The sequence below is a fragment of the Convolutriloba macropyga genome, chromosome 13, assembly GCF_964194025.1.
Source record: "Convolutriloba macropyga chromosome 13, txConMacr16.3, whole genome shotgun sequence".
NCBI classification, from domain to species: domain Eukaryota; kingdom Metazoa; phylum Xenacoelomorpha; order Acoela; family Convolutidae; genus Convolutriloba; species Convolutriloba macropyga.
The window spans coordinates 25,236,062-25,258,959 of record NC_134480.1 but is presented as its reverse complement, the minus strand read 5'-3'; the positions used below and the strand labels follow the sequence as shown (position 1 = coordinate 25,258,959).

Genomic DNA, 22,898 nt, shown 5'->3' with positions numbered 1-22,898 from the left:
TTGACTCGCTTTCTTAATATTGGCATATCACAGCAATTTAATGCTTCAATTTTTACTCCACTAAGATATTTGCTTTGGAGGCTATCTTATTGTTCATACACAATTTTTTTGAAAAAATACTTGGGCTTTTTTGGGATTCCCAAATAATTTTTGGGTTTTCTATCTGTTCCTCATTTGGTAGACAATTATGCCAAAATTGTGGATGGGCGGGGTCGGAACCTTAGGTGCCATCGCACATTGCTGAGTCGCCTTGTTCGCTTTTAAGAATGAAATGATTGAAATTTGCTAACTATATCGGAAACTTTTGTTGTCCCAAATTAATCATCGCAGCAAAAAGTAATTAGTACTAGTGGTAAACTGATACTATTTCAAATTCAATTACTGCCTAGCAATTAGATTTCGATTTAAAAAAGTACGAAACACTCAATTAAGACTTGTAATGTGTTTTTACTTTCATAAAGGCCGCGACCGGAATTTGCGCAGCACGGATAACATCTTTCTCAATTAGAAGTGTCTTTTTTTCTAGCGGTTGCAAGCAAATTTGAATGATGCTGTTTCGGTAACCATGATTAATACTTTTCTAGGTCAAATGTTTTCCCAATGTGCTTATTTTTAGATAGAAGAATCATAATCTTAATCACGCTAGCGCCGTGAAAAAAAAACCAAAATAATAATAAGGAAAAACTATGACAAAAACAAATTAAATAACGGTAAAAAAGCCATCTTTTCCAACATTTTCCGCCGTTAAATCGTTTACAGGTGTATTTTTTCAAAACGAAGGAATTTTTCAAAACGATGTACAATTTTTCTCAGAAGATATCGGCAAAATGGAACACTGATATGTGGGATTATCTATGGATGTTCTTAATACGTTTAATACGTTCAGTTTAACTGTGATGATGTGAATTTCAAGTTGAATCAGAATTTTCAGCTTATCTGAATTTTGTTGAAGAAGTTTTGCATATACAATCAACATCGTAATTTTATCGAAATTTAAATATTTCGTATATCTTGCGCGTCATGAGGCTGTCAATTTCAAGATTTTTTTTCTTTGAAAGCCACCTCAAAAATTTATCAAGAAAAATTTTGGTTAAATGAAAATCTGGAGGTGTATTAGTCTAATACTGCCAATCATTTAGCCATTAGCTTTTAGATTAAAGGAAAAATAAGCATAGTATGGAAAGCTGTACACTACTTGCAACAGAAATATTGAACTTAAACTTTGAAATGCCCCATCACTTGGTATTTTTACGCTGTTTCATGCCAAGTTCTTCAGACTTTTTGTAGATCTGGAGCGCTACAATTGTGGCATCAACATTTAATTACCCTTGTAAAAAAGTCCAGTCCGTTATACTCTTGAAATTAGAGAGGAAAATTTGGTGCCAAGATCGTTGGTTTTATAATTAGAGGTCAACATATACCACAATTAAGATTTAAAGTAAAAATGGCACCAAATTCAGCGCAGTTTTCATTTTACTTTTAGTATTAAATTGCCGCCAAATGAGTTCAGCTGCTTGAAATTGTGATTGAGAGAGAATTTTAGATCACGCGAAATACAAAAAGTCAAGGGCGTAAAAGTCACTCGAAAAGCGAAAATTTTGCATAAAAAAAGACACGTTTACAATAATTGCTATGAACTTCGTTCAGGAGCAATTAAAAATCAAGAAGTCAAGCGTGACAAATTTACTATAAGTGAAACCGGAAGAATGTTTACAATATTTGCTTCAAACTTCGTTCGAGCTAGCATTTAAAGATTATCTATACACGTTTCATTCCGGACTCACTGAATTCAATTCTCAAAAATTCACCTACGATGTTCACCTTGCTTCCTTAAAACGGAATGTGTGTAAAAATTAATTGGATCATACTAAGACATCCAAATAAATTAATTTTTCAATTTGAAGAGGCAAAACATTTGTCCGATGTATCAAATTATTCAATTTAGGTAGACAGAAAAATAAATTAATTCATCTAATTCGACCTCAGTAATGTTACATTAAATTATTACACCATATCTGACCAAACTACCGTTTTCCTAGATTTTGACCTAGATTTCAAATACATTCACATGCTTCAAACACTAACATGAACTTTAAACATTAAACAACACTTAACAGAATTAAACATGTGCATTAAATTGTTTGCTTAGCCAATAAAGAGTTCGACAAATGTGTTCAAATTCAAAGTTTCCTTCTCTCAATTTGTACATATTAAACATCAATTGTATCAGTAAACGAATACAAATTTGAGGGTAAATTCCAATACTGCAAACTAGGAATGAAACCAGATTCAAATTAGCATGCTGTGAAATCATTCGATCTGTTTCTTTTCGAGGGTAGAATACGTCCATTTATAAGTACCTTAATACGCAATGGTATACTAATTCTAGAGAAAACAAAAATTTCTGATATTGAGAAAGAACAGATTCAACCCATTGTGTTATTACAAAACTGCACGTTCTCGAGTGAAAATTTTAAATCAGTACTCGATAACCAAACTTCTAATTCCAATCAGTTATCAATCATAAATTGATTCATCAAATTTTAGCCTGGTCTGACTAGCGTTTATAGGCAAACAAAAACGTTTCCTACATCCTATTTTCAGCTTTCTAATACTTAATTTTGCACTGGGTCAGCGCTGGTACTTCTGTGACCAACTGCAGCTTAGTCTTTGTACAGAGAACACAACAGCAAATGGAATATTTACCAGCAACATTTTCAACTTTGGAAGTTTGGACTAGGTAGCATGATTCCACGCTCATGGCTTTACAAACGCTCATGGCTTTAACCAAAAGTTTGTTATGAAGTAAATGATATTGCTAGTTCTTTAAATTTGAATCAAGACACTACTCAGTTTTGATTTTCCATCTCGATTGATGTCAACAGATACACGAAATGATAAAAGCAAACATGTTACGAAAAGTTAAGAAACTTAAACTAAATCATCTCACAGAAATTTAAGAGCTATTCTTGGTTCTGATTTAAAGGATTCATGACAATTCAAACAATTTAAAGGACCCGAGGTTTATTTTCTGATTCTATTTGTTCATACAAATTCTGACTGTCACATTACAAAATTGTCATATAAGCTTGCTTCTAAACAGTTCGCAGTGTTCGACACGATTGCAGATGAATTCTTCTAAGCTAAACAAATCTCCTGCTTGAAGATGTTTTGAAGCTAACAGTACGTCTTACAAAGTGATGGCATAAATTGGTTACTTGAGCTGAACTGCAGAACTGAGCCAACCTATGTAACCGCTTTCCCTCGGCAATTGACAGAGCCCTAAATAAACACATAAATGACCCACGTTAATTTGATTTCATTCGGTAGTTGGAATTATTTTTGATTCGTAATGAGAAGAAGAAAGGAGTAGCATTAATGCCAATAACTACTAGAGAACTAAAGATGAAAAATAAACCGACAACAAACTGCTACAGAACGACAAGCGGGGCAATTTAACTCAGGGGGTGTAGCCTGGATAAATTTCTCTTTAAGGGTGCAAGAAATCCGACCAGGGATCGATTCGGACCCCGACCTCCTGAGTTCTCGAGAGAAGCATTCACCATTCGGCTATCAAGCTCTTGTGACTTCCTCTTACAATCACTTTCATTTTAGAAATAAACTTTAATACAAGAAAACTGACCCTAAATAGAAGAAAATAAGCTTCAGAAATTCAACCCAGAAGCCAAAGAATGGTCTATAACAAAAGCGCAAAAACGGTCACGCGAAAAGCTTGCATTAAAAAAGACACGTCAAACATTTGCTTCAAACTTTGTTCGAGAGCAATCAAAAAATGTCAGGCACCAAAACTTCGAGGCAGCTGAACTTAGTCAATCAATTTGTGATTAAGTCTTAGGAATCAACCTTGAAAACACGTACACTATATAAACATGTTTCAACAGCGCAATTATGTCAGTTTCTTATCCTACTTAATCACACTCTCGAAATAGCAAAAACTCACATTTGAATCTTTCATTCGAGAAAATATAAACTAGAGCTAATATGGACTATGAATGGATTGTGGAACATACCCGGCAGATCGCCGAAAAATAGCCGTGATGGACGCTTGTGGCCCTCCATGAATTGAAAGAACTAAAGAAATAAGGAAGACAGATTGACCACCAGTCCTTTAAAAGACCACTACTCTTTTTGGTTAGATTCGGACTGTCATTTTCATGACACATACCATCTATAAGTAAAAAAAGTCCTAATGGAGCTTTTTCAAAATCAAAAACTCAAGACTCCAATACTCAAGAATTAGGGCATATACCTTTTACACTACTTAGATACACACTATTGACCTTTACTAACAAATGTTAATAAATTAAAGTTCATTAAGTGAGTTCAGAAGTAATTTTTTTGAGTGAGGTAAGTCACGCAATTGACCTAAAAGCAGATCAAATGACGTCACTTACACAAATTTTAACTGCAAAGCATTAGAAGTCACTGCAATTGCAAAGGTCAATTTCAAGAAGTCAGGTCGCAGGAACCATCGATGGAGACGAATTAAAAAAAAATCACGATGTCCCCAATAATAGCCGCCTCAATCGCGAAAAAGACACTCAAGAAGTCAGAGAATGTTCCAGAACAAGAAGAGCAAAATTATTCAAGCAGTAATTTTCCATTGAAGACACACACAGGAAAAACAATAATTGCTTCAAACTTAATTCGAGAGAAAATTAAAAAAAACAGCGCCCCAATACAATGCAATTCTTTGAATTGTAAAATTTATTTTAATTGGAGATAAAGAGCACTTTTTTCCGAACATTTTGCTTTAATTTGAACTCACCAGGTAATCAATTGAGTGATCAACAAAGTCACTAATTCCAGTGATCTTCATCCTCGTCATCGTCGTCGTCATCCTCCGTGAATCGGATTGCAGTCCTGAAGCTCTGCATCAACTCCTCCACTGTCGTTCCTCCCATCGTTGGGCCAGCCGAGGGTCCCTTCGGCTTAGTTTGCTCTTTCGGAGGTACCTTCTTCAAGTTATCTTTGCTAACTATAACAAAACACGATGTATTACATTACTCTGATCAGGTCACGAAGACCTTCTTTTCGTGAAGGGGGTGTCTATAATTCGAAAGCCCCAAACCCAAATCAAATGCACAGCTTTATAAAAGCACTTACAGTTTTTGATGGCGCCCAGGAGATTGGAGTGGTTGTCAGCTGCCGAGGGTGCTTTCTGTGCTATTGGTTTCTGTTGTTCTCTCGACCTCAACTTCACACCACTCTGAATCTGCTCCAACAAATTAGATCTGTCGCCGGATGGCGCTGCAGCGGGTGGTGGCGGCGGTGCTGCAGGCGTTGATGGTGGTTTTGGAGCTCCAGTAGCACCCGGGCCAGGCGGCGGTGGAGGTCTCGGTGCAGCTGGAGCACCAACACCCGGGGGAGGGGGTGGCGGAGGGGGAGGAGGAGGACCAGCTCCGGCAGCTGGTGGTGCTGGAGGTCGGGGAGCAGCAGCTCCAGGTGCAGGTGGAGGAGGCGGTGGAGGAGGTCCACCCGGGGGTGGGGGTCCACCAGGAGGTGGCGGTGGTGGAGGCGGTCCTCCGACCGGTGCTCCAATAGGCGGCGGCGGTGGAGGTGGGGGAGCATTTCCTGCAACTGGAGGTGGCGCTTTGGGAGGTGCCGGTCCCAATGGTGGTGGAGGGGGAGGTGGCGCCGGCGCTGCTCCGACTGGCGGTGGAATAGGCGGAGGCGGTGGAGCCGGTCCACTTGGAGGTCCAGATTGGTTTTTCGGTTTCAGCTCTGGAGAAGCTCCAATAGGATTTGACACTGCAGCTCGATTTGCAATAGAGGGTGGTGGTGCCGGGAACAACTCGGGAGTGTTGGGCGAATTTTTATCACCTGCCGATTCTTTCTTGGGGGTAATGTTAATGTAGTTGTCGTTTGCAGATGGGGGCTCTGGTGCTTTTCTATTAGGCTCAAACTGTCTCCGAGTCTCCTCTGCAAGTGTTCTCGCTTTGCCTGGCTGCTGTCGATTGAATTCTTTCCGTTTTTGTTCCTTAAAAACAGCATTCATTTGAACATAGTTCACATTTTTTGCTATTCGAATATATAAAGTTTACATATACATATATATATATATATATATATATATATATATATATATATATATATATATATATATATATATATTCTAAGTTGGATGCGACGAAGTTTTCAACGTACAATTTTAGCATGTTTCGACCATCTAGGAGACCAAACTGAAGCAATAACTGACAGACGTCATAAAACCAAAGACATAGCTTCAGATTCTTAAAAATAACAACCGCTAAAAATAAACTGGAACTGAAACTGATTTGCTTACCTTTTTATTGTCAATCTGTTCATTAGCCTTGTCAATTTTCTTCATAAGCTCAGCCGCCCAAATGTTGAAGAAGAATGAGGGGTCCGTGTACTTCTTCAACCTCGACACTTCCCCGTTTCTAAATTCAGAGAGACATATAGCATGCTGAATGCACCCAAGAAAGCTAATAATATTGAAGGAATCGTTCTGACTTCTCTGTCCGCAACAATTTGGAGAATCAAGAGAATCAGCCTCGAGTTCTTATGCAACTATACATGCACAACAAGTATTAAGATTCTGTCATTGCCCATCAGAAACTATTAATTTGATATCTGAAAGGAAAATCAATTGCAACTAACGAGCCAAATAAAGTAAAAAAAAATTACAACCACTCAAAAAGAAAAGAGCAATGCTAAGTTAACGTTTCATTTTTAAAATATTTTGCTACATAAGACCAGAAAACACAGTTAAAATGTTTTTGCTTCACAAATTGCAGCTTTGCGTTGACAACAAGAACAAGCTCCTCGTAAAAACTAAGGAATTCCAAACATTTAATAGGAACAACAAATATTTCCTCTAACAATTCTGAAAAATAGGCCCTATTGAGGTCACAATACAAAAATGCTAACTGGATGGGGTGGTAACAGTTAAAGGAGACAAGTGTTTATTAGAGGGCTAATCTTAAGATTTTATCACTTATCTATCGAACTATTTTTACACTTTATTTTTATCCGTTCTTTTTTGCCTGCTCAAAACAAATATTTTCAAAAGATGGGAACTTGATTACCCGGCTCATTTGAAAAAATTTGTAATATCTGAAATATCTGAAAACTGAAACACAGGCGTTCGACCTTGAGAGATCTTTAAACCTTTGGTTACGGACGCTTCCTTTGTTGTTACGGTCTTAACGCAAAGAAAAACTTAATGTTTATTATATTCCTACCAAAGCTCGATTTCGAGAGCAGGGAAAACTTACGCGTAACGATTCTTTTCTAGATGTCAATCCACGGTCGCAAAGTTTTTGATGTTACGCAAAAGTTTGAAAAATTCCAAGCGGTTAAACTCCAGGGTACAGTGTTATCGGTGCCACCTTATTCTCAATTCAGGTAACTGCCAGCAGTAAACTGCAATTTCATTTATTTTGCAGACAAAAAGAGGAAAAACAAAAAACAGGATAAACTAAAATGAGGGTGTATAAGTTTACATTACCAGCATGATACAAAAATCGGAGGACACAAAAACCGGAGGAGACATGGCTCAAAACTACAACAGCTGGCTTCAGAAGTTGGTTATCAAAAAACTATTTCTAGCTATCGAAAAGAAGTTGGAGTTATTGCATTCTCTTTAAAAACAACAACTGTCAGATAGTTAAAAAGCTAGGAATTAAGATTTTTAGAGTGACGCTCAGATATAAAACGAATCGAACAAACACGATATGATCACTGCAACGCACAACGACGCAGTCTCCGCATTGGTATAATAAAGTAGAGAGGTTTATAATGTTTATAATATGACCAACCAAAGTTTTTGGAAAGGAAATTTGAGCGAAACCTTCTATGCGTAAGAATTTTATCATAATTTTCCTTGTTTTTAAAATGCAACCTTTCGAAAATCAACATTTTTTTAATTTTCCGGTTAACAGAGAACCTCAGCATCCACTATAAAATTTCTATACTCTGCTTGTGACTTTCACAGGTTGCTGATTGTCGGTTCTGATTTACGCAACTAATAAGGCCGGTAGCAGGAGTGAGGAAGCGGTTTATTTTGATTCGATGCCGGCTGCGGAGTCACATACTTTGTTATACGTTGCGGAGAATTTAATACAAGTTTCTTATTAAAATGAAAGTCGCAAAAAACCGACGATAACCGACACACATCGCGCAAAATATAGAAGACAGAATTGTCGGTACTACATTCTAAATTCCAGGAACCAGCAACAGCTGTCAACAGTTGAATGCAAGTTCAATTATTTTGCAGATATAGAAAGTGTTCAAGAAAGGTGACAAAATAAAAGACAGGATAAACACAAAAATTATATTAACGAAACACTTTAGGGAGTGAAGCTCAGATAGACCATAAGTCGATTAAACGCAGGATGATCATTTCAAGGCACAACTGTGCAGTCTCCGTATTGATACAATAGAGAGGTTTTAAAAAAGATCGAGGATATGGACAATCACGTGATTGTTAATTCCTTCAATGCTGATAACATGGAAAAGTGAAAATTTGGGAACGAAACTTTCAGAAAATCCTCCTATGCCCAAGAATTCGATCAGTTTTTCGTACCTTTCAAAAGTTTTCTTTATCAAACTTCTACTAAAAAAATGGTTCAAATCATTATATTTTTATCACAGACTCAACATCAACTACAAAAAGTCAAGGAACTGTTTCTACACTCTGCTTGTGACTTCTGCAGGTTGATTCTTGTCGGTTTGTGATTTACAGAACTAAAAAGACCAGTAGCACGAGTGAAAAAACGGTTTATATTGTTGCTGGTCATATCCACAAGAAACAAATAAAAACATACAGATTACAATACAAACTAGTTGTAAAAAATATTAATGAAAACAAACGAAACTGCATAAAACCGCAAGAAACTGATAACGCACTTATTTCTACGTCAACAAAGATAAATAAAACAATATCGTAACCAAAAAAAACTGCATGTCAAAATATTGGATCAATCTCTCAAAAGTCAGACGACTATAAAGTTTATATTCCAGCATGATTAAAAACTCTGAGGAAACATGGCTCAATCTTGATAATTTAAGGGACTGGTTTCCAAATTCAATTATCAAAAATTTTTTGGCTAGTCATCAAAAAAAAATTGGAGGTGTTGCTTTCTTTTAAAAACAGTAAATTGTCAGATAATTAAAAAAAACATAGCTGGCAGATTGCCAGAAAATAGCCGCAATAGCTGCGTAGATCTGCAGTCTCAAAATGACGGTAAAAAAGACAGACCAAAAAAATTCACTCTTCTCATTGAAGGCTGATGTTATACTTTAAATAAAAATCTGTATAAGTTTTTGTGTCTCTATTAGTTGCTATCTAATAACCTTCATTTAGAGTGACACACACCCATTTGACCTTATCTCTTTGAATTGAAGTAAATAAAAGGCAATTTCAAAGTTAGGAAGTCATTTTTGTGAGGTAAGTCAAGTGTGACCAACAATTTAATCACGCAAATGAATAAAAAACATATCCGGCAGATTGCCGGAATAGCTGCGAAAGAATAGACCTGCGTGCCATATAATAGAGATAGAAACAGATACAGATCTAAATTGAAAAAAAAAAATCGACGCCGTTTAAAAAATTGGGCTAAAAAACATTCAGCGATAAATCAATAAAGGTTGTTAAAATTCATTCCACAGAAGCCTCTCATTAGGAACCGTTATTACACATATGAGTTCCTTTGACCTTAAACAAATTCAAATTAAACTTAAGTTTTAAAGTGCAAAAGTCATTTTATTGAGTGAGGTAAGTCACGTATGATCATAATCTAATCACGCAAATAACCAAAAAACTTTCGCTAAAGCGAGTGAGAAATGACGTCACGCGCGCAAATGCCGTTAGTGAGAGGAAGAAGTCATTCAGAAAATTTGACTTTTTCAGCTTTGCTGTGTGAACAAATGTAAAACGAAAAAAGAGCGTCAGACGGCGTAACAAAAAAAACCAAGAGCACCGCAATATAGCTACGCTCAGCTTACAGCTTCGCAGCTATAAAAACTCGTTCCACTTAGAGCTAAAAATGACATCACGCACGCACTTCAATTGAAATTACGAATGAACGAATGAACAAAAAGCAGATTTGAAGTGGTTGTGACGTCATATGGTAGTAACAAAAATCGAGACGACGAAATAAAAAAACCAAGAGAAGGCCAATAATAGCCCCAGCTATCGCTGTGCGGCTATTAACAAGAAACGAATTCCGTTGAATTGCTATCAGTTGTCACTGAAAATTTACGAGAAATCATTTGGTTTTCTTGCATTTATATAGACAGACTAATTCTTGTAACTTGATATCTCGACAGTCTAATCTTCGATGTAGAGACAAAACATACGTTGAGGCGATTTTGATTTTAAAAAACTCTAAATAAAAAGCTCAAAATAACAAACAAAACTGACCAAAGTCGAGTGGATTGATCTCTAATAACCTGCGAGCGATAAATTCTGCAGTATCCACCTGGCGTTTAGAGACGCCGGCATAGGGCGCGGAGTGGGGCAGGGGTCAAGCGTCGGTGGGTTAGGGTTGGGAGGGCTGGATGAAAGGCGGGTCCAAACCGACATGGTAGTCAACTAGTTGAGCTTTGGTGCCGGAGTGGGGGTGGGATGACTGAGGGGGGTTTAAGCTTAAACTTCACACCAAAGTTTAAGAAACGCCCTTCACACCAGGAAATTATCTCAAAGTTTTGTTGGACCGGTTATTCGAGACTGGTAAGGCGTAGGGATCTAAGAGCCCTTAATGCCCTCCGATCGTTATCTGTTCATCCTATTTTGCATCCAAAAAAGTCCAATGGGGCGCATAAAAACCAGAGGACTAATATGGTTGCTTTACTCCGTTTAAGAGCAATTGAAAATTTTTCGCCTGTGATGACCTCTGAATATCAAACAAGACAGTGGAACCAAGAAAGACAAACAGAAGAGGAAGTTGATGCAGTTTTCTCCAACTTTGTTTTAATAGACGCCAAAGCTAAAACAACTCTATAATAGATCAAAATACAGCAGAAGCGTCTTGACCTCAACGTCAGTCCAGAAAACAATTCAATAGCATCAAAAAACCGAAATTGGCAAAAAACTAGATAATCCTCTCACAAAGGAAGATCTCACAGATTATCTCAGATAATAATTAGAGGTCAAAACGTATAGACAAAGACAAAAATGTCGTTTGAAAAAATTGTCAGCTACTACTGGATGTCCAGAAAAAGCATTATCAAAAAGCTTGCAAAAATCTAAAATCGCTTACTAAGACTGCAAAACAAACATCCAGACCGACTCAACACTGAGCCAGTAGAAAAAAAAGAGAACTTTTCTTCAGCTGTATAAATCTCAAGCTGTTAAAGGAGATTTGTTCAACTATAAAATATCTCTTCTCATACATGGGGAAAAAATTACATGAACAATTCAGAACAAATAATGTCATCACGATCGAGAATAATAGTCAAAGTGTTTTTCAGACCAACATCTTTAAAATGCTCAATCAGAAACTGGGAGAAAAAATGTAGCCTTGATTGCTTTATCTTGAACTGATATTACGTGAAAAAATTAATCATTATTTAAAAAGTCCTTACAAATGCTGTTTAACAGAAGCATAAAAAACTGGACAGCGCTGAGTTTCTGAAAATTGCAGATTATTTTTCAACATATCTCAAAATTACTATTTGGTTTTAGAACCGTTTTTTTGTTCAAGAAGTTTACAAAAAAGCTTTTCATTGACAAAAAATGAATGCGAATTGCAAGTCTCAAAAACCCAGGATAAACGATACACGTCGCGCGAAATATAGAGGAGAGTATTTTCGGTGCTTCATTCTCAATTCAGGGAAAGAGCACCAACTGTCAACAGTTAAATGCAAGTTCAATTATTTTGCAGATAAATAAAGTGTTCAAGAAAGGTAAAAAAAAGACAGGATAAACACAAAAATTATATTGACGAAACATTTTACGGAGTGAAGCTCAGATGGACCATCAGTCGATTAAACGCAAGACAATCATATTAAGAAACAGCTGTGCGGTCTGCGCATTGATACTGTAGAGAGGTTTTAAAAGATATCGAGGATTTGGACAGTCATGTGATTATTGATTCTTTCAATGCTTATAATATGGACAACTGAAGATTTGTGAAAGAAACTTTCAGAAAAACCTCCTATGCGTAACAAATTGATCAACTTTTTTGCCCTTTTGAAATCATTTTTTTAATCAAATTTCTATTGAAACAGTTCAAAACATTATTTTTCTTTTTTGGATCAGAGCGACTCAACAGCAACTACAAAAGTTAAAGAACTGTTTCTACACTCTGCTTGTGACTTCCGCGGGTTGCTTATTGTCGATTTGTGATTTAGGGAACTAAAAGGAGCGGTAACACGAGTGAAAAAGCGGTTGATTTTCATTTGTTGCTGGTGATAACCACAAGAAACAAATAAAAAGAAACAAAAAAAAAAATGAAAAAATTAAATGAACAATTCAGAAAAAATAATGTCATCAGGATCGAGAATACTAGTCAAAGTATATTTTTCAAACCAACATCTTGCAAAAAGCTCATCAGAAACTGCGAGTACAAATGTAGCCTTGATTGCTATATCTTGAACTGATATTACTTGAAAAAATAAACATAACCGACTAACGTCGGGCTAATTGCTCTCAAACGAATGGTGAGCAGTTGGCTTAGTCAGTAGCTAGCCACGGTTCAGTGAGGCTGCCTTCAGCTTGATTCGACTCAGCTACTTCATGTTTTCTCGCCTTGTAAGTAAATAAATCGAGTAAAATCTGATATTTTAAAACATATCTGTTTAACAGAATAAAATCTGATATTTTAAAACTGCTGTTTAACAGAAGCATAAAAAACTGGACAGCACTGAGTTTCTGAAAATTGCAGATTATTTTTCAACATATCTCAAAATTACTATTTGGTTTTAGAACCGTTTTTTTGTTCAAGAAGTTTACAAAAAAGCTTTTCATTGACAAAAAATGAATGCGAATTGCAAGTCTCAAAAACCCAGGATAAACGATACACGTCGCGCGAAACATAGAGGAGAGTATTGTCGGTGCTTCATTCTCAATTCAGGGAACGAGCACCAACTGTCAACAGTTATATGCAAGTTCAATTATTTTGCAGATAAAGTGTTCCAGAAAGGTGACAAAATAAAAGACAGGATAAACACAAAAATTATATTAACGAAACATTTTAGGGAGTGAAGCTCAGATGGACCATGAGTCGATTAAACTCAAGACAATCATTTTGAGACACAGCTGTGCAGTCTGCGCATTGATACTGTAGAGAGGTTTTAAAAGAGATCGAGGATTTGGACAGTCATGTGATTATTGATTCTTTCAATGCTTATAATATGGACAACCGAAGATTTGGGAAAGAAACTTTCAGAAAAACCTCCTATGCGTAACAATTTGATCAACTTTTTTCGCCCTTTTGAAATTATTTTTTTAATCAAATTTCTATTGAAACAGTTCAAAACATTATTTTTCTTTTTTGGATCAGAGCGACTCAACAGCAACAACAAAAAGTTAAAGAACTGTTTCTACACTCTGCTTGTGACTTCCGCGGGTTGCTTATTGTCGATTTGTGATTTATGGAACTAATAAGACCGGTAACACGAGTGAAAAAGCCTTGATTGCAAGTACAAATGTAGCCTTGATTGCTATATCTTGAACTGATATTATTTGAAAAAATAAACATAACCGACTAACGTCGGGCTAATTGCTCTCAAACGAATAGTGAGCAGTTGGCTTAGTCAGTAGCTAGCCACGGCTCAGTGAAACTGCCTTTAGCTTGATTCGACTCAGCTACTTTATGTTTTCTCGCCTTGTAAGTAAATAAATCGAATAAAATCTGATATCTTAAAACATATCTGTTTAACAGAATAAAATCTGATATTTTAAAACTGCTGTTTAACAGAAGCATAAAAAACTGGACAGCACTGAGTTTCTGAAAATTGCAGACTATTTTTTCAACAAATCTCAAAATTACTATTTGGTTTTAGTACTGTTTTTTGTTCAAGAAGTTTACAAAAAAGCTTTACATTGACAAAAAATGAATGCGAATTACAAGTCTCAAAAAACCCAGGATAAACGATACACGTCGCGCGAAACATAGAGGAGAGTATTGTCGGTGCTTCATTCTCAATTCAGGGAACGAGCACCAACTGTCAACAGTTATATGCCAGTTCAATTATTTTGCAGATAAAGTGTTCCAGAAAGGTGACAAAAAAAAAGACAGGATAAACACAAAAATTATATTAACGAAACATTTTAGGGAGTGAAGCTCAGATGGACCATGAGTCGATTAAACGCAAGACAATCATATTAAGAAACAGCTGTGCGGTCTGCGCATTGATACTGTAGAGAGGTTTTAAAAGAGATCGAGGATTTGGAAAGTCATGTGATTATTGATTCTTTCAATGCTTATAATATGGACAACTGAAGATTTGTGAAAGAAACTTTCAGAAAAACCTCCTATGCGTAACAATTTGATCAACTTTTTTGCCCTTTTGAAATCATTTTTTTAATCAAATTTCTATTGAAACAGTTCAAAACATTATTTTTCTTTTTTGGATCAGAGCGACTCAACAGCAACAACAAAAAGTTAAAGAAATGTTTCTACACTCTGCTTGTGACTTCCGCGGGTTGCTTATTGCCGATTTGTGATTTATGGAACTAATAAGACCGGTAACACGAGTGAAAAAGCCTTGATTGCAAGTACAAATGTAGCCTTGATTGCTATATCTTGAACTGATAATACTTGAAAAAATAAACATAACCAACTAACGTCGGGCGAATTATTCTCAAACGAATGGTGAGCAGTTGGCTTCGTCAGTAGCTAGCCACGGTTCAGTGAGGCTGCCTTAAGCTTGATTCGACTCTGCTACTTTTAGCTTTCTCGCCTTGTAAGGAAATAAATCGAATAAAATCTGATATTTTAAAACATTAAAATTATTGAAAAATATTACAAAATTTAAAAGAAAAGCTTCCAGATTTCGCAGTGAAAACGTTCAAAACTATTTTTTGTCTCTGGAGTTATGTCAAAAACCAATCTGCAAGACTTGAAAAGCTTCGTTGGCCAGTAATGATCGTTAAACTGACAAAAGGACAAAAATATTCAAAAACTTTGAAAACAGTAGTAAATTTTAACAAAATCTTGCTAAAATTCAAGATATTAAAATCTTCATTACCATTTCATTGTCTCAAGAGACTATCCAGTATCGATATTTCAAGCTTCAAATAGTTTCACCGGCTCAAAGATTCATAAAACCGAACATGATAATTTTCCGAAAATTTGAATTAAAATTTATCAAAAAATTGTTAAAACTGGAGACATTAAAATATTGCTAACCATACCATTAACTATAGAAGCTATGCAACAACTTATCATCAAACCTTGGAGGTCTCTAAGACTACCACTAGAAAATATGCAGTGATTTATTATAAAACCCTAGAGAAGGTTCCTTGACACCTAGGGCTGAAAAAACTCAAAAAATGACAAATTTTCAATAAGCTTGAAAAAATTGTGAAAATTAGTACAAAATTGCGTGTTTTTAGAGATGGGTTGTCCGTCGGTAGCCACAGGGGGGGTGCACCGGGGGTGGGGAGGGTCAACAGTGGGGGTGTCTTCCTTCAATCTCTAAGAAGCGCCCGTCATATCATAAGTATAAGTCTCCAAAACAGTTTGAGCTGAAACAGAGCTGAAAGGCTCTAAGAGCACTTAATGCCCGCTGGGCACTACTTGTTTATCCCGTTTTTGAGGACGAAAAGTCAAAAGCGTCAGACGAAAAATCGGTCAAGCGAAAAATCGCATAAAAAAGACCGACAGGACTAATATAATTGCTACAAACTTCGTTTGCGAGCAATTAATCATTATTTAACAAGTCCGTAACAAATGCTGTTTAACAGAAGCATAAAAAACTGGACAGTACTGATTTTCTGAAAATTGCAGAGGTTCTACCTTTCTCCGAAAGTTGCAATAAATATGACCCATCAAATTTCGGGCCAATTTCGTTGCTTCAAATTATAGAAGTTTTTGAACCGATTATCTTCGACATATCTCAAAATTACTATTTGGTTTTAGGACTGTGACCCCTATTTTCTTTTTTTTGCTCCGAAAAAGTTTACAAAAAAGCTTTACATTGATAAAAAATGAATGCGAATTGTAAGCAGTTTGGCTGAAATTGAACCCTCCGACATGTCAGGGAATAATTCTCTCAGATTTGAAAATAAAGAAATCCATCATGTTGCTCCACCATGTAGCCCATAAGTAATTCAGTCTACGTAATTTCATGGTTCATAAAAATCAGCCGGACTTCGTTTGAGAGGAAATAATATTTGTCGTGAAATACATGGAACGGTCAATATCAGCTGGGAAACTTTACATTTATACTAACATAGTCCATCTGTCAATGTCAGGTGGAGGTTCACATGATTGGTACATAGCCTTGATCGATTCCGGTCTGGTCTTAGTCACCAGAAAACTCAGTTGTTCAGTTTGGATCACCTTGAATTGCTGCTTCTTGTTCACATCTGACAAGTTCACTGAAAAACAATATCAGTTACTTGTAAGAATAATGACAAATAAAAACAGCAACATGATTTCTTTGCCAATAAGCAATTGCGATACATTTTCATTCAAGCTAAAGAAAACACCACACTACAATTTAATCAAATATAGTTATTATATGCCAGCAACGGATACTTCGATTGATTAACACACAAACAGAAAAAAACTTAGCTGGATAATCCCGGATCGCGCCACTAAAAGGTTTGTCCGCGGTAAAGTTTTCGTGTATTTTGAGACATTTAAGCCTTAAAAAAGGGATGAAAACTAAATACTTTGATTACTGACAAGCTGTCTTAATTTCTGTTACCCCGACCAGATGATCATGCGACCAAACTATCGGGAAACTAAAACATGTTAGAAAATTGAAATAAAAAATAGCATTTCCTTGATTACAAAATCAATTTTTTTCACAACAGACACATCAACAGAAACAACAGAAATATCAATTATTGCCGAAAGAGTTGCCAAAGGATCCATAAAAATATTGAAAATGCTTTCAAGTAGGTTATGAGCAATACTGAAACTACGCAAGCTACAGCAGAAAAACAACCCAGTTGCTAGGTCGTTCTTGTGGTCCTTGTCGAATGATGCCAAGTAGCAGCACTAAGGCTTATATGGGGACCAATTATGCAACGTAGCCGATGCATAGCCAACGGATATTGAACTCAATTGATGGGAGTTGCCGATCTTTTTATAAAAACTCAAAAAAGTTCTGTCTAAAATTGAAATTTCTCGCTTCGTTCACTCTCAAAGCCTAGGGCTCTTCATTGGGCAGCTATCCAGGTAGTGATGTAAATCGATTAATTAAAAAACTAAGCACTCACTTAGCTTAATATTAACGTCGGGCGAATAACTCTCAAACGACTGGCGAGCGACTACGTCAGTAGCTAGCTGCTGCTTAGAGAGGCTACCTTTAGCTTCAATGAGGGGGTGGAGTGGTGAGCATGCAGGTTGGGGGTGAAGGTTGAGCTCGACTGGGAACTAGCATGCGGTGTTACGAGTGGAATGAGATGGAGTGGGAGGGGTCATTATAGAGGGGGGGGGGGGGGGGTTAAATTAGATGTGGTCAAACTCTTAGAACAGCTCATTAAACCATGAAAAACTTCAGTGAATAGCATGCTCACAAAATGGTGAGTTTTAAGGCTTTCAGAGAACTTAATGCCCTCTCGGTTTTACCTGTTTATCTCGTTTTCGAGGACGAAAAAAGAAATATCAGACAAAAGATCAGATGAAAAATTGGAGGTACGAAAATCACAAAAAAGACAAACAGGATTAATATAATTGAAGCGAACTTCGTTTATGGGTAATTTTAAACAAACTCACTATTATCGGAAAAATTGCTCACGCCAGAAGGGGCAATTTAATTCAAAGGTGGCTTTAGCCTAGAAAACTTTTAATGGGTGCAAAAAACAGGCAAAAAAGGGGTTCGAACCCACGATCTACGTAGAAATCGACTGCAGCATTAGTCAATCCACTACCGTGGCAATCTGCTACTTCGTGATGCAATCGCTTGTTTTAGCAAGATTGTAATTTCTGAATAAGCGCAATTCAGGTTACGAAAAAACCAAGAACTCAAGCTTTAAGAAGTGAAATCGAAAGAATGATCATTAAAACGGTCAAGCACAAATTTTTCATGAAAAAGTGAGCCACGTTTACGATAATTGCTTCAAAATTCGTTTTAAAGCAATTAAACAGCTAATCAATGCAATAGATGGCACCAAGCACAAAACTGAAGAGCCGCACAACCACGAACAAAAAATTTCCCTTAGAGATGAGCCCCGTGAAAATGTTAAACGAAAAATGAGTGTTAGACAAAACGGAGCCCGCAAACATACTAACTAATTTGAATTTTGCAAATTCAATCAATCGGTTTAACTACTAAAACAAACCTTTTCTTACGACGCGTTCATCTTCATATGTTAAAATTGATATGAAATTGGATAGAATCAACTAAAATGTATCTTTAACCAAATTTTATCAATTTTACTAATTGCGTTAACATTGATATTTTACATTTATACAGTTTAGATCTCATTTACAACTTGCTATTTGCAATAAAGTTCCATTAATTCCAGCTCTAAAAATTCCGGTTTTTTAATCTACGGATATTATAATTTTTCTACCAGATTTTCTTCAAAATTTCGATTTGCAATAATATCATAGTTTTCTCATTTTCATGCTAGCTTCAGAGTCGAAAAACTTTTTAAAAAAATGTTTGCCGGTGTTAAAATATTATTCGAACTAACATTCACTTTTTATATAAGTAAAAGTTTAATGTGAACAGAATTCGTAACTCGTGTTTAATTTTGGCGTCGATTTTCTGCTATATATAATTTAATAGTAGTCAATTTATCAACTCGGCTACAAACGTTAAGTAGATCTCATTCAAAACTGTGATAAACCAACATTTTAGGTTTTTGTCTGCCAGAATAAAATGCGTAAGTTTTCCCTGTATTATACAAAAATTTTGGTTTCTGCTCGCTCCACCTTTCTGCTCGTTGTTCTTTCGACGATGGTGTTTTGTTTTTTGGCCTATATAACTTGTAAGCATTTCCTTTAACATCGCAATTGTTGACAACAATTCAACTGGGTACTTATTGCAAACCCATATTTTAAAAATCTTACAAAGCGCAAATTTTGGTTTCTGCTCGCTCCACCTTTCTGCTCGTTGTTCTTTCGACGATGGTGTTTTGTTTTTTGGCCTATATAACTTGGAAAAATTTCCTTTAAAATCTTAATCGCAATTTTTGACAACAATTCAACTGGGTACTTATTGCAAAACCATATTTTAAAAATCTTACAAAGCGCCTGATCAAATCAACCCAAGGCATCAAAAATTTACTTCAAGCGACAAAGGGGTATAATCCTCCCACTGCACGGAACTGAGCTCACTATGATAAATAACAGCAGCTTATTTCAATTTATAGCAAAAACGCATTATATATTAAAGTTACAGCAATATGCTAGGACCTAACAGCCGAGTCAAAAGGTTGATATGACTACATTATCAAGGTGCCTAGCATCGCCTCTCCCACAAAAACTCCAGGTATTATCAACCTCAGTTTCACGTTTCGTACCGCGACAGCCTCAGATAACTACACTGCCAAAGACTGATCTCAAAGCACGGCAGCCATCTAAAATATCGACACCAGTTCCTCTGAAAATTTTACGAGCTCGGGAGTTTGCGTTCTCTTTTACACTCAACAGGCCTTTTGAAGGAAATACTAGGTACTCAAAATGCTTGCCATGATCGGGTAAAACCGGGAAAACTTTAGCAGGCTCTCCAAGCTTCCTACCGCACTGCCATCGTCCGCGTACAATTTTCCGTTACCCTCGAGCTGCACATAAGGACAATCAATGGCAGAATGGCTACACCATACATTTCCATGGCAAAAGGATATCCCTGGGAGCTGCCTTCTCGGGACTGCAAGCGAGTGCCAGTTAAAAACAGGTCGAATGACGCAGTGAATGAATTTTGGGCAACACAACATACAGAAGGACCAATTCTGTTGATATTTTCAAGAGCTAATTGTTGATTGAGGTAAATGAATACATTTATGGCATCTATTAGGATGCCCTGCTTCATTTCGAGGCACATTATAAGCAGAATGCATTGAATGTATAGCGTATTCAATCCCGCACTTTTGGCATACGAAGAGCTGGCTGTTGCATCCAGGAAACTGCAAGTCATTTTCAATGCTCATTATGATACACTTCCCAAAAATACAGCGCAAGACGTCTCCGACGCCAAATGGTTTTTGTTTTCTAACGCCAGGACCTTTATTGAACTACATGAGGCGGAAAACGTTATATGCTGCCAAATGTTTATCAGGAATTTTTCCGCGGCTAATCTGATGGCAATTTTGGGTAAGGTTTTTGCAATATTGCTGAGTCCTCTTTGAAGCAAGTCAGAAATCGTTAGCGTCTAAACCCGACCGACCATGACTGCCATGGTTTTCATGGCCGCTTTTTTAACTGCCGTTGCGCTGATGGTTTTTTTCGAAATAAAGAGGAGTGGTATGGAATGGTTTGAGGTCAACAAAATAAATTCGATTGGCTAGAGAAGGTTGTGGGTCTCTTTCATGGAGTAGTTCAAGTACAGTTTTTCTATTGATTGCATCCTTCGGTGATAGGATCCCTATGAGAGCTCTCCTGCTAGGCATTTGATTGCGTTCGATATTTTTCCTTTTATCATGAACTTCTGAAATTGTTTCAGGTCAACCTGCTTTTCGCTAGAATTTCTTTTAGGAAGTTTGTTTTGTAGGGCTTCGATTATTAAGCGCGGAAAATTGCTGCGACCTCAAATGATACGCCTGCACATTTTGCCTTTTCAGCAAAGAGTTTCAAAATTTTGTTAACAGCCGACAAATTTTTGTCCCGCTTTGTTTTTGTTGAGTAATGTAGTTTGTTCTCCAATGACTAACTTATGAATTATGAACTGTACCCACTTACACTACACTTTTATAAGACAATTTACTTGGGCTACCATGAAACTTAATTTTTCTTTTACTATTATCATTATTATCAGAGTATCGCCCGTCGGACGAATTGATCACAAACACCTGGCGACTGAATCACTTTAGTAGTCCCTCGCTGACGCTTAGATAGCTTATCTCTTCAATTGGTGGGGTAGGGGAATGGAGTGGTATATTCAAACCACCAATAATTCCCTCTTCACGTCGTAAATTTACGCCTAAACAGTTAGGGAGGGGGCGGGGTGGTCAAACTGTTAGAACCGCCCTTCCAACAGTTTCGGTGAATCGCATACTTACAGAAAAACGAGGTTGAGGGCAACTTAATGCTTGCGACCTTTACCAGTTTATCTCATTTATCGAGATGAAAAGTCACATAAATTCGGAGGTCAGACGACAAAACTACTAAACGAAAAATTGGCAGTATGAAAAGTTGCAGAACAACGCCAGCCGGACTAAAATTGAAATAACTTTGTTTGAGAGCAATTAATAACCAAGTTTATCATAGAATATTATCACGGATCACTGAATTGCAGCAAGAGCAGACCATCAGTATCAGGATTATAACAAAACAAAGCTTTTTAATAGTACAGTTGCTAAAACTATTCCTGACGTCAACTAAAACGTAACTTTACTAGTTTTAACCAAACAGAAACTTGTTCACTAACGGGTTTCGTCCGACGGATTCAATTTGAGCACTTGGGCCTGAACATCATCGAGTCTATTGCGCAGTGCATTCGTTCTCTGATTGACATTGTCAGCCTTTACAATTAATTCCTTGAAAATATCTTGAGCCAAATGGCTCAGATCACCCAACTGTCTGATGACTTGCGTGAATGATGCATTTGAAAAATCTTCCCAACTGTTAGCATCTGTGATGGAAAGATTCTCAGGACTAATTCTTCTTGTTGCAAGCGGCATATCATCTGGAATAGCGAGCAAAAAACCCTATTGAGATTTACAGGAAGAAACATATACCGAACGACGCCGGACAAATTGCTCCCGAACGACAGGCAGGGTAGTTTAATTCAAAAGGGATGAGTTCTTGAGATTTTGTGCATAGGTTCTGAAAAGTGACGTTCGGTGCTGTAATCCATTTCGTTGCACGATGCTGCAATTTTTCAAACTCGAGAGGCAGACTGCCTTTTTAGATAGTTTTGACAGTTTTCATTTCATGAGAGGTTTTTTTGGACAATTAAACCTCAAATTGGGATACTGGTGCGAGTTTCATATTATGGACTTCTGGACTTATAGGGATCTGGACTGTAAAGAATTCTGCTTACTTTAATTTCAACGCATTTCATTGTATTAACTTCCGCAAACTCAATTTCACATGCTATAGATTCGGGCTTATCTAGGTATCTTGGTAGAGAACTCAGCTTTTTTGGTGTCATTTGTTCTTTCAAGTTTTTCAAATGTCACAGTTGATGGTTGTAATGGAGTTTTCCAGATGCATTTCGAATACTTTTGAGTCTTACCTAATGGTCGTCCTTAAAATTTGTTCAAGATTTAAAAAAGGATTGTCAATTTAAAACTTTCTTACGAACGTTTTCGATCTCTGAGTTCATCGTCAGGTTATAAACAATACAAAATGCTAAAATGAAAAGCCAGAAAATAAATTGCAAATCACTAAAATCAATCATTCAAGGAAATTTAAAACGAATTTTCACATATCATTAATCGTATTATAGCAGCCGCCCGTGCGCAATATGTATTATCTTTTGTAATTGAGCGTGGTACTTGGTTAAAATACAAGGATTGAAGTTTAATTAATAAGTAGATAAATGCAGAAGAGAATGGTTTCAAATAAATGAAGATCTAATTGAGTTATTAACTCTGAAGGTAGGTTTATTGTTCAATGAAT

General features: G+C 36.6%; 1 protein-coding gene across 1 annotated transcript; it reads right to left on the bottom strand.

Moving 5' to 3' along the window:
- Positions 1–1,840: 1,840 nt before the first annotated feature.
- LOC142351432 (uncharacterized) lies at positions 1,841–21,978 on the bottom strand. Its single transcript, XM_075403437.1, has 6 exons — positions 21,703–21,978; positions 16,390–16,537; positions 6,308–6,425; positions 5,128–6,001; positions 4,790–4,999; positions 1,841–3,282 (listed from the first exon to the last, which is right to left on the bottom strand). Exons 1-5 carry the CDS (start codon positions 21,953–21,955, stop codon positions 4,821–4,823), a joined length of 1,572 nt encoding a protein of 523 aa, XP_075259552.1. The 5' UTR covers positions 21,956–21,978; the 3' UTR covers positions 1,841–3,282; positions 4,790–4,820.
- Positions 21,979–22,898: the final 920 nt, after the last annotated feature.

What these genes read in the sequence shown, in the direction of transcription:
- LOC142351432 (XM_075403437.1), bottom strand. Translation starts at nt 21,955, where the DNA reads ATGCCGCTTGCAACAAGAAGAATTAGTCCTGAGAATCTTTCCATCACA. An exon ending in GACATTGACAGATGGACTAT is followed by an intron (nt 6,426 to 16,389) that starts GTTAGTATAAAT and finishes CTCTGAATTTAG; the next exon opens with AAACGGGGAAGTGTCGAGGT. An exon ending in CCTGGGCGCCATCAAAAACT is followed by an intron (nt 5,000 to 5,127) that starts GTAAGTGCTTTT and finishes GTTTTGTTATAG; the next exon opens with TTAGCAAAGATAACTTGAAG.